This window comes from Nerophis ophidion, linkage group LG08 (genome assembly GCF_033978795.1).
Source record: "Nerophis ophidion isolate RoL-2023_Sa linkage group LG08, RoL_Noph_v1.0, whole genome shotgun sequence".
Lineage (NCBI taxonomy): Eukaryota > Metazoa > Chordata > Actinopteri > Syngnathiformes > Syngnathidae > Nerophis > Nerophis ophidion.
Genome location: NC_084618.1, coordinates 39,529,906 through 39,542,840, shown reverse-complemented (window position 1 = coordinate 39,542,840; position 12,935 = coordinate 39,529,906). Strand labels below are relative to the sequence as shown.

General features: G+C 36.4%; 1 protein-coding gene across 4 annotated transcripts in view; it reads right to left on the bottom strand.

Annotated features, from left to right (window-relative positions):
- trps1 (trichorhinophalangeal syndrome I) overlaps nt 1-12,935 on the bottom strand; it is a 278,372-nt gene that overhangs the window by 207,456 nt on the left and 57,981 nt on the right. For all 4 annotated transcript variants that reach the window (XM_061908575.1, XM_061908574.1, XM_061908577.1 and 1 more), the window contains exon 2: nt 9,039-9,402. In XM_061908575.1, the coding sequence (XP_061764559.1) occupies nt 9,039-9,051 (13 nt within the window). In that variant the 5' untranslated portion in view covers nt 9,052-9,402. The remainder of the gene's footprint in view (nt 1-9,038; nt 9,403-12,935) is intronic.

Below are 12,935 nucleotides of genomic sequence, written 5' to 3'. Positions count from 1 at the left end.
AAGTCTTGAGTCACTGTAATTGGAGACTTTCATCAAAACATTTCAAGTCTCTTCTCATAGCAACCACGCACTTCTGGCTTCACAATAATGGCAAACGTGTCACATGCTGCTAACTACTATAACAATGAAAAATCGTCTGACAATACAATCATGCTTTGTCAAAGATGATCTGTGATGTTATTCTGTGATGTTTCGACCTAACTACCGTATTTTTCAGACTATAAGTCGCAGTTTTTTTCAGTTTGGCCGGGGGAGCAACTTATAATCAGGAGCGACTTATGTGTGAAATTATTCACACATTACCGTAAAATATCAAATAATATTATTTCGCTCATTCACATAAGAGACTAGACGTATAAGATTTCATCGGATTTAGCAATTAGGAGTGAAAGATTGTTTGGTAAAGGTATAACATGTTCTATATGTTATAGTTATTTGAATGACTCTTACCATAATATGTTATGTTAACATACCAGGCACCTTCTCAGTTGGTTATTTATGCATCATATAACATACACTTATACAGCCTGTGGTTCACTATCCATCCATCCATTTGCTACCGCTTATTCCCTTTGGGGTCACGGAGGCGCTGGTGCCTATCTCAGCTACAATCGGGCGGAAGGCGGTATACACCCTGAACAAGTCGCCACCTTATCGCAGGGCCAACACAGATAGACAACACTCACATTCACACACTAGGGCCAATTTAGTGTTACCAATCAACCTATCCCCAGGTGCATGTCTTTGGATGATGTTCACTATTCTTTATTTATTTTAAATTGCCTTTCAAATGTCTATTCTTGGTGTTAGGTTTTATCAAATAAATTTCCCCCAAAAATGGGACTTATACTCAAGTGCAACTTACTGTATATATGTTTTTTTCCTTCTTTATTATGCATTTTCGGCAGGTGCGACTTACTCTCCAGAGCGACTTATACTCCGAAAAATACGGTAAATGTTCTCTGTCGGATTGAAATAAAGTGTATATTATTTTATAACATGCTCTGATTGATCGTTCGCAATCACGGAATGTTGAGCAGACTGAATATTACATTTTATTAATAAATACAGAAGTTTAAACATCGTCATGCAGAGTTATGAATATGATTAACTTGTACAAGACGTAATGTACATGATATCAGATGCATTTATTCACATAGAAATATCACATTTAAAATTACTTAACATCTTTGACAATCAAACCATGATCGTAACTATTCAGAATGTGTTTTATTAATGCATGAAACTGGTATCGTAACATGGAAGTGTAGCTCCTCCTCTGACTGCAAGGGCTCTTACGGCAGGAATACAAATTATGTATTCCTTCAAAATACAACATTTGGCAAGACACGAACGTAATTTATGTTATGGTCTCTAAAAGTGTTTGTGGTTTTTGTCTGTATGAAAAAGCATAATGTTTATAAATTATTTCATGAAATCTAAATAATTGTCTAGTCATGATAATAAAAACTTAAAACGTATCAATAAAGGGTAGACTTGTTAATTATGAAAAAGTATATCGGTTAATTAGGGCAGGGCAATATATTGAGTTTGTAAGATACATCGATTAATTTTTAAACATGATAAGAAATAAAATATCGATATAATTTATTTCACGTTAAAATTACCAAACGGCGATTATTTGTTGTGTCCCTTGTTCTCCCCCGCTCCCTCTCCATAGGCTACTAAAACCCCTCCCCTTCCTCCTTCCAAGACATGCTTGCAGTATAAGAACATCCATGATTGGTTGGTTGTTTACTATGATGAGTCACGATTACTTAGAGAAAGAGAGACGCAAGATAGGGCGGGTCATCGAACCAGGAAGGGAAATCACAAAGTGCCTGCCTGCAAATGAATTTTTTTATCCGAGTTTGATACATTTTGTGTTATTTGCACAGCTCCAGGGTTTCCCACACATTTATTTATTTGTGGCGGCCCGCCACGAAAGAATTACGGCCGCCACAAAAAAAATGGAAATTGATAATAATAATATTATAGATATATTTTTTTTTTTTCTTCGGCTTTTGACTCGCTCGACCGCTCATAAAAGCAATGGGACTGTCTGTGAATTGAGCTTGTAGTTACATCCCTCCATCCATCCATTTTCTACCGCTTATTCCCTTTTGGGGTCGCGGGGGGTGCTGGCGCCTATCTCAGCTACAATCGGGCGGAAGGCGGGGTACACCCTGGACAAGTCGCCACCTCATCACAGGGCCAACACAGATAGACAGACAACATTCACACTCACATTCAAACACTAGGGCCAAATTTAGTGTTGCCAATCAACCTATCCCCAGGTGCATGTCTTTGAAGCGCTTGTAGTTACATATTATATAAATATGTAAATAGTATATATTTATGTATATAAATATGTACGTAAAGTGTTGTAATTATATTCGAACTCCGCGTTCTTCTTGGTCATCGTCGCCGCTGTTGCCAGCCCCCCCCCCGCCGCCCGACCACACATAGATGCCTGACCTGTGGGAAACACTGAGCTCTGTTATTTATTTTACGTAAAAAGAATTTTCTATTTTATTTATGTTATGTAATTTCGTGCTACTTAAACAGTTTCTGTTCTGTGCTGTTAATACCCATCTTAACTAACTGGGTTAATAAAAGTGCCAATGACTGTTTACAGTACAGTTGTCATTCACTTCAATTTCACTACCAGGGCGGTATAGCTCGGTTGGTAGAGCGGCTGTGCCAGCAACTTGAGGGTTGCAGTTTCGATCCCCGCTTACGCCATTCTAGTCACTGCCGTTGTGTCCTTGGGCAAGATACTTTACCCACCTGCTCCCAGTGCCACCCACAGTGTTTTAAATGTAAAAATTAGATATTGGGTTTGACTATGTAAAGCGCTTTGAGTCACTAGAGAAAAAGCGCTATATAAATATGATTGACTTCACTTCACTGAATATCGTTCAAAAATAATATCTTTATATGTATACATTCACCGAAAAATATATCGAGATATATATCAAATAGAGATTAAGTAAAAATATATATATATTTTCGTCCATATCGCTCAGACCTACGGTTTATAATCCCAATTAATTTTGAGTTAACTATGAACAAAGTGTGACTACTCACAATTAAATATTTTAATTGTTCGACACAACAAAAAAATAATACATTGCGAGAATAGTGTTGAGTGGGACCAGAATCGAGAGTTGTAGTAAGATTCACATCCCTCGCAACTGATACTGGACGCTAAATGTATCTGATCATAATTGTCTCATGACAATTGATTAAGAAACTGTATGACATGTTCAAGTAGCTTAGCACATCATATTAAACCTTATTCATACTAAAAAAAAAAAACAATGGTTCTAAATTACCATGCATTATGTTTGATGATTAGTTCCGTAAATTCTATGCATTAGACATAACAATGCGAACAACATGAGAAAAGCCAACTATGCTATGGGCTTGTATGCCTGACTTAATTAATATTGATAAAAATAAATAGATCAAGGGCTAGGCGATATATCGAATATACTCGATATATCGCGGGTTTGTCTCTGTGCGATATAGAAAATGACTATACCTTGATATTCCAGTATAAGTTCTCACACAGTTGCTTTTAGCTGCAGACATTACACTGCATAATGGCTTTTCTCACTCTCTCGTCTGTCCTTCTCACAGAGACATAAAACAAGCACATTTTCTTACATGAGTCACATACTTTCGTGCGTGTAACCTCATACGCCCTCGCGGAGCAGACAGGTAGCGGCATGGGTAACGTTAGCTGTGGTACTAGCGGAGTGGTAATACGAGAGAAAGAAGGTGCAAATCTGGTAACAAATGAAGGAAGAAATATTAATTCCCCAAGAAAAACAGCACAAGGTCCATCGTCTGGCAGTAGTTTGGCTTCAAACGGGAAGATGTTGAACAGACATCCGTAATATGTCAAGTATGCGGCAAAAGCGTTGCTACAAAGAGTAGCACCACTGCTAATTTGTAGCATCATTTAAAAAGTCACCCGCGAGAGAATAGGGAGTGCTTGAAACTTCGCATGTCAACATCAGGCATGTTATTCGACCACAATGAAAAAGACTGAAAAAACTTCCAGGGGTCTGGGAGACGCCCCCCCGAAGCTCCTGGTTTTTCACCAATTTAACATGCTAAAATTAACAAAGACAGCACCATTTGAAGAAAATATTTTAAAAAGTTAAAAAGTACCAATGATTGTCACACACACACTGGATGTGGCGAAAGTATTCTCTGCATTTTACCCATCACCCTTGATCACCCCCTGGGAGGTGAGGGGAGCAGTGGGCAGCAGCGGTGCTGCGCCCATGAATCATTTATGTTGATTCAACCCCCAATTCCATCCCTTAATGCTGAGTGCCAAGCAGGGAGGTAATGGGTCCCATTTTTATAGTTTTTGGTATAAATCGGCCGGGATTTGAACTCACGACCTACCGATCTCAGGGCGTAAACTCTAACCACTAGGCCACTGAGTAGTTTACTTCAGTGTTTAAAGACATGAAAACATCATTAAGAGAACATACATACCCCAATTATCCTAATGAATCACTATATATGGTTCTGTCCCAACAGTATTTAGTCACTAATATTTACATTTTGTGTTCATTTCACATCCACAGGTTTCACATTGATCAGCGTTATTATCTACAGTTTATTTACAGTATTACCACATTACTTCAGTTCACTTCACACATTTACTTGCTCGGAGAGCCCTAACATGAGCTTTCCTTGCACATTTCTGAGCAGCCTGCATTTTCCTTTTGGTCTCTGCTTTTGTAGCTTCTTTTTTGGATTTCACTGCCAACTTCTGCCTCTTGGACTCTCTCTCCACTTTCATCTGCTCTAGATAATCCCTGTATCTCTTGCTTGAGGTTCTGATCTTGAGACACAGTTACTATTAGTCAGATATTGTATATATGGGGTAAAAAAAAATATCAGGGGTGTAACAGGTTTGCCAAGATGTATTATTATACAAAATATATTTTAAAGTTAAGACTATTACATGAGGTATGCTATCAGAATGTAGAATTAATTGTAAAATACATAACCACCAATAACAATTCACAGTTTTAATGTAAATGCCTAATTGCCTACAGGTTTAGTTATAAATATAACAAAATACCAAATGTAAACATTTCATTCTTTTCACTAAAATAGAATATACATGTATGAAAATAAATAAAAACATGTTTAGTATTGTTTACTCATATTTGAAAATAGGAAATAATAATAATGTGAGGACACTGACATATTGCATGAAAGAAGTGTGAAAATATTTACCTTCAAGATTGTTACACCACTGACAATATTGTTTCAAGAGACTACATAAGAACTTAATATTACAAAATAGTATTATGTGCAAATTTATTTCAAATAAATTGTTAACTGGAATCAATAATGCAACTCTTTGAATTTCTGTAATTTTATAATATATTTTCAGGTGGCTTTTTATTTTTAGAAAAACCCATTTATGTTTCGCAAAGCAATAATTGGTTGATATTTAAAACAAACATGCGTATTTCGTAAGCAAATATTTTTTAGCTTATCTCATTATTAACTACCCTGTCTGCAACTGAAGTGGGTTGTTTGGGTGGATCTTTCCTCTCGATGTCTACGGCAGTTGTCGATGTAAACAAAGGATGAAGTCAGTAAGGTTAGCTCACTTCCGGTTGACATCCAAAAGTACCAGCTAGTGAAAACTTTGTTTTCTTTGCTTCAAGTTGTTTCATATGTTTTTGGCGTTTCGCATGTACTTCCAAAGCTTTGAAACCTTGTGATCCATAGTCAATATTATTATGACACCACGTGCACAAAACTTTTCCAGGACGATCGATTTTCCGAATAAAATCGACAAACAAAGTCGTAACTTCCTTCTTCCCAACAGTATCAGTGATTACCCTTTCCATCCGGTTGTATCAAAACTTATTTTTGACATGTTTATCAATTTATTTTACTCGTGAAGCATCCTTTCTCTCGAGAACCGACATCGTTTATATTTGTAAAATGGCGGTAATAACGTCATCATTCATAACAGATGTCCTGATTGGTCACAAGGAACATATCGACCAATCAACTACGGCGTAATATAAGCTACGTCTCGATCACAAAAGACGAATCGGCAAGTAAACGAATCTTGACTTAGGGTCGGAAAAAAACACGGAAAAACGGAAGATTTTTAATTTTTTTTCCCCAAGATTAAAAAAGACGGAATTCCGACTTTAGACGGAAAAATTACACAGGCATCTACATCAGTGCCACACCAACAAAATGCTGAAGTAACCATTTCCACATCAACAGCATATGAAAAAAAATAGTCAACAACAGAAGGAGATAACGTCCGCAGTAACCTACCACATAGTGAAGGACATACACTATTGGATGTCCTATTATGCAGCTCATTTTTATTTGATAGTTATTGAAATATATTGTGTGACATCATCCGCAAAAGTGCACTTTTTGTTTTTAACTATTGTAGTGGTGTTCTGTACAAAAAGTGTAATTTAATTCAGTGTTGTTTTGATAAGTCATCTTAGTGACATCATGCACAAAAGTGCACTAATAGCTTGTTTTAAAATGTCTCTGACAAAATCGCACTTTGTTTTGCAAATGACATGAACGTTTGTGCCACTGCTTGATAACTGTTTAATAAATACAGTTTTGGTAAATTGAAATAAATGTGATGTCCCTCTCTGCATGAAAGTTTAAAATTTGCATTTATATTAATGCAGTATGAACAAGAATGTTTTAATGTAGACACATAGAATCATCATACTGGTCTGATTATATGCATCAAGTGTTAATTCAATGCTAAGGCAAAATATGCAGATATATATCGTGTATCGTGACATATCTTGATATTAATAAAAGGCCATATTGCCCACCCTTAAATAGATCCCACACACACATCAAATCACATCTGTCCCCCTAGCGCCTGATTTATTTGGCGTCCTTTAAACAAGTCGCTCATTAGCCATGTACCAAATTGAGCCATTAATTGACGTCCAACGCCGACAACTTTGTCTGCACAATGAAGCGTAGAGAATAATCCTTGTTTGCGGGAGGAAGATATGAGAAAGAAATATAAGCTTTGCGGCGATATTGAGCGTGGAGGTGAGTGCAGTGGGGGTTAAGGGCCTCCCTGCAGAATGATGCATTGTTCTACCAAGAATCCACACATACAGCGTGGGTTTGAAAGTTGTGTGTTTTTGCACGGCTGGGTAATAGTGGTGCTTTGTAGGTTTTGTGCGAAAGTGGGTCAACAGGTAACTTCTATGTGTGGGTAAGTAAGGCAAGAAGTAACAGCAATGTAGCCACGGAGTTCGCGCTTTACTGGGCTGTTACGTCACAAAAGTGTGTGCGTGTGTTTTGACTGACACACCTACTTACTTTTCGACTCAATCATTTCCACTCAACATTCCTTCGTTTTCTAGAACAGCAAAAAAAACATGTTCCAAATCTGACTGGCAACATCAAAGCCTTGTGGCGCCACCACAACACACAGGCCACGCACAAGCGAGCGCGCACATACGAACATTCAAGAAAAGGCATCCAAAACGTGCATGAAGGGTCCACACACAATCGTCCGCACGCGCGTACACCAACCACAGCTAAAAGCATCGCGCGGTTAAAAAGTATCCCGCCCTCACTGAACAACATCACCGAGCGAAAGCCACCGCTACCGCATAATGAAAAACATATACAAAACACGCAAACACGCACTCATGTGCTTAAAATGCTTGGCCTAATCTTTTAGACAAACATGAAAAGTCATATAATTTGTCATTTAAGACCTTGGTCAAGCTTAAAGATACTGCATTGATATTTTTAAACTACAAATTCCTCTTTGCTCACACGATGATAAGTGGATACTCTGAACACAGTATTATTACACTTTACTAAACTATGATAACTACCTATAATTACTTAAACGGGAAAACAATATATTTACATTTAAATATGTTTTCAAATTAATTGTTGATCACATAAAAAATTATCGTTTATCATTTTGACACATGCAGTGATTTGTTTTATTTTTAAATTAAGAGTATACACATTTAAACTGCCCATTAAATAATTATTAATATCAGTTAGGGCAGCAACAATTAATCGAATGAACTGTGGAATTAGATTAGAAAAAAGCTTTCATTCATATTATGTTGCTTTGATTAATTGTTTGTTGGATGAAGCTAACAACAATTTATCAAGTCTGGACTTTAGAGTCGGAACTTTAAATATGCGGATATCATTTTTTTCTGCACGGCCACTGCAATAGAACGCACATGACAGCCAAGAATTTTTTTTTTCAAAAGTGCAATTTTAATGTTGATGATGGCAAATTATTAGAAAAAAAAGATAAAGGCTGTAGTAAGCAGACAATTGCTGTTTATTTAAAGGTATTTTCCCCAAAATATGCATTAAGGCCATAAAGAATGTTTATCCTATTATTCAATTAATCAAACTAATCAATAAATTACTCGATTACTGAAACAATCGATAGCTGCAACCGTATTATCAAATACATTTTCAAAGATAAACCTTTATAATTAAACGTACTGCAAAATTAATGTACGTTTATAAAAGAGATTTGACTCCTAGCCAGTTTTTATTTAAAAAATTACAAAAAATTATTGATTTAAGAAAAAAATAATCTTAATTATACCCATAAGACATTATAATTATAAATAGTATATTATAATTGTTCAAAAACTAAATAATATGTTTCAAATTACTCCAATGTTTTTAAAAGAGGTTTGACAATTTATTTCTGTGATGATAAAATAACAGGACAGAATAAACATTAAATGATGACTAATTTGTGATTTATATCTATTTATGCAGACTAACAACTTCACCATTAAAGCATGTGTAGGAATTGAGTGATTGCAGATAATTGTTGCTTTAAAACATTTATTAAACACATGGATTATTCCTCACACATTCATCACTGTGTAAGAGTGAATTTAACACGTGTATATATATATATATATATACACATACATTATATATATATATACATTATATATATGTATATATACAAAAAAACTTACCTCTAATGTTCATCAGGTTATGAAAACATTATGCCAGATTCCGGGCCTGGGCATCAGTTCTGTCGAAGCGGCTCAGTTGCGCCCCAGAGGTCCGTCCGGCAGCTGTAGGCCGCTCCGCTAATGGGAAGCAGAAACCGAGCGGGAGTGGAGCTCGCACTAATCCATCCGCTCCTTTATTTTTTAGCAGGACCGCTGTCGGAGTCCACGCAGGTCCATCGCGGCCAACCCTTTGGCTTCTTTAACTTTATCAGGAGGGTCTTAAAGTCCACATAGCATCCACTGGGGTCTTACGTCGTGCAGATCCCTGGGAGAGGTTTTAAAAGCAGGTCCTGAATCCAGAGTCCCACTTGTCCCCTCAACACACCTGTGGACCAAAGCAAGAGACAACTTTAGTGGACGCGGTCAGGGCACATTGTCCATATTTTACCAAGACCAATTTCAAAGTGAGCACAAGTATTTAACACACGCCCAGACGTCTAGAAACTCCCTCATGATCAAACTCCACAGCTAGACGAGGACGCTTCGTTTCCACACAACGTGGCAACATTCCAACCACAAACTAGCTAAAGTAAGGTAACGTTATTTAGCTGACAATTGACTCGTTTAATTATGCTCCATCAATTTCCTTGCCTTACTATTGTGTTGGCAGCAAGGGCGCATCAGCATGCCCTGTTTTTTAAGCATTTTTCATAACGTCAGGAGGGAAATAAGCGTCAGTCGATGAGCAATTTTGAGGAATTATAAACTTAATCGTCTTCTAATTCCAGTCGGTGGCTGTTAGTAAAAATAATAAGAAGTGCTTTGTTCTCTCTTGTTTGCCAATAATCACTAGACTTCAGCATCACTTCATTAAGCACAGCTGCACAATCATAAGTGTCGATTGCAATACACACACATTAAAACTGGGTTGCCTGGTGCCGTTATTTTTCTGACTGGTAACAAACCCCATAAGTCGGACTGACTTGAAATTTCTCCTTCAGCTCAAGCAGGTTTGGCTGATCATCTGAAAGCATTCTGTTTCTTTGCGTATAAATAAGGTGCTGCAACGACTACTGTTGTGATTCATGTATTGCCTTAATTGCAACTCTTTCAAAATAGGTGAATATATTCAGTTATTACAAATAAGTACAGTTAAAAGTACAAACATTTATGACAGGATTTTTTTTTTAAATCAAGTAGTATATTGTGGAGCCAATGGATTATTTAGAATAATTTTACAAATAATAGTCTGAGCTTTTACATAAAGACATTTCCCAAATATTTTAAAACATGTTTAAAATAATATATACTGTATGGATTCCAAAAAGAAAGACCATAAAGACTTGTCTATTTGGAATATCATCTGAATCGTCTCCATTCTGAGGGTACACATACTGTATGTCCAACTACCTCATCAAGTCAGTTTGTGAAGCTGATTGTTGTATTACATTTGTTTTTTTTCTAAAAAAGATCTAATAAAGCAATCACCATATCATTTTTCTTTATAAACTATTTTTGCTTTATAAAAGAGAATCACGGTCCCTTGACCCAGTTAATAAAAATTAATTAATGCATAAATAATACATACTAAATGTAATACTAAGCATGTAAATATCCTAAAAACCTGTTATTGCTGAATTTTTCCTGCATATTTAAAGCAGATTTTAAAATATAAAGTTGACCAGAGTGCTTTGCAATTTAGGTTAGTTACAGTATAAAGTAGTTTACTATGTTTAAAAATAAAATATTTCTCCATTCACGCATATACACAATAAATCTAAACCAACTTTTGATTCTTAATTTAATATTTTGTTAGGTTTCTTTCTCTTTTCATCTCCCATTTCTGGAACTTATCGCAAGCGGACAATGTGAAGAAGTGAAAAAACCAGTATGTGTTGCGAAGGCCGGACCGTCCCATTGAACATCTCTCCAGCTGCGACTGGATGACTTTCCAAAGCTCACACTCCATAGACTACATGGGCTGGGTCTTTGGAAGGATTCTGCCGCCGAATTGGGACACGACAATTGAGCACCCCTCGTGACCCAAAAAGGGACAAGCGGTAGGAAATGGATGGATGGATGGAATTGAGTCCATTAGGCATGAACTAATGTTTCCAGGATAACATAACAAGACATCGCATTGGAGAACAAGCAGCCAATCAACGCGTACAATTTTTCCAATTCTCTGATTGTTTGCGTTTTTGTGTGTCTGGTCTTACACGAAAGCACAACAGAAATCTAACAAAAAATAGGTTGAATGCACAGAGGTGTGAGGCTGAGAGAGCGGGCACATCGGTCTGACTGTAGACAGCCGTAATTATTGAGTGATTATATGGATCAAGGGTTGGAATTGGGCGTTAAATCACCAAAATTATTTCCGAGCGCGGCCACCGTTGCTGCTCACTGCTCCCCTCACCTCCCAGGTGGTAGAAGAAGGGGATGAGCCAAATGCAGAGGGTAATTTCACCATGAGTGCTTGTGTAACCATCAGTGGTACTTTAACTTAACTTTAACTAATAGCAAACAGGCAAACTTCTTTATTGTGCACAAAATCGTTTTACATTAGCTTAAATATTTTTATTTATCACTTGATTTTAATTTATTTTCCAAATTTAATGTCTGTGGTTGCAAAACATTTTTCTGTTTTCAAAATCTGCCTTTGTGACCTCAACATTAAGACACAAATATAACGTCATACTTGTATAGGTACTAACCCTGCTTGTCACTCAGCATCAAGGGTTGGAATTGGGGGTTAAATCACCAAAAAGGATTTCCGGGCGCGGCCACCGCTGCTGCCCACTGCTCCCCTCACCTCCCAGGGGGATAATCAAGCGTGATGGGTCAAATGCAGAGAATAATTTTGCCACACATCGTGTGTGTGTGTGTGTGTGTGTGACAATCATTGTTACTTTAACATCAACTTTGAAGGGGTACAAATAGACCTAAAACAAAGTAGTGCTATAGTTCGACAACTTTGTTGCACATGTAGTCACATCCAGCTGGTCGAAAACTTGGCAAGGAAACAAGCAGATCAGCACTCAGAGTGGACTGCCTCTAGGTCAGTGGTTGTCCGATTTTTTTACCTAGTACCACCTGAGAAAACACTTGGCTCTTGAAGTACCACTATAATGACTAACATTAAAATACAGTAACATAGTAGATATAAGTATTCATTAAAACAAGGTAGAGGTTGTATATATTTTATAGATTTGGCCACTGTAACATTATACAAAGTAAACAAAGAACAATGATACTCCATTTACAGTACATATCTACACACTTATTTGATGTACCACTATATAAAGCATATACCACGAACCAAACAAAGTATAGTAACGCTTTACTTTTGATTATGTGCAATATAAAACAAGTAAAACATCAATACGGCATTTTTTTTTGTTGCAAAGATGAGCTTTTTTTAGGTTAAGGAACACTCAAAACATCGAAATTAAATTGAGAAAATCGCAAGTTAAATTCCAACATTTTTGAAAAAAAAGTAAGATTTAAAACATTGCAACTATTTTTTTGTTGCAATCATGAGCTTTTTTTTAGGTTCAGGAACACTTAAAACATTGATAGCAAATTGAGAAAATCACAAGTTAATTTCAGTATTATTGATAAATCAAAGTAAGGCTCGAAACATTGTAACTATTGCAGCAACCTTCTGAAAAAAAAAAAAAATGCAAAAAATTCAACAATAAGCTCTGAGTATGTACTTTTACCGCCATTTAGTGTCTACTTTTGAATATGTGCCACATAAAACAAGTAAAACATCAATACAGCATTTTTTTGTTGCAAACATGAGCATTTTTTAACATTTATAGAAAATTTAGAAAATCACAAGTTAAATTCGAATATTATTGGAAAAAAAAGGGAAGACTCCAAACATTGCAACTATTGCCTTAACTTTCTGAAAAA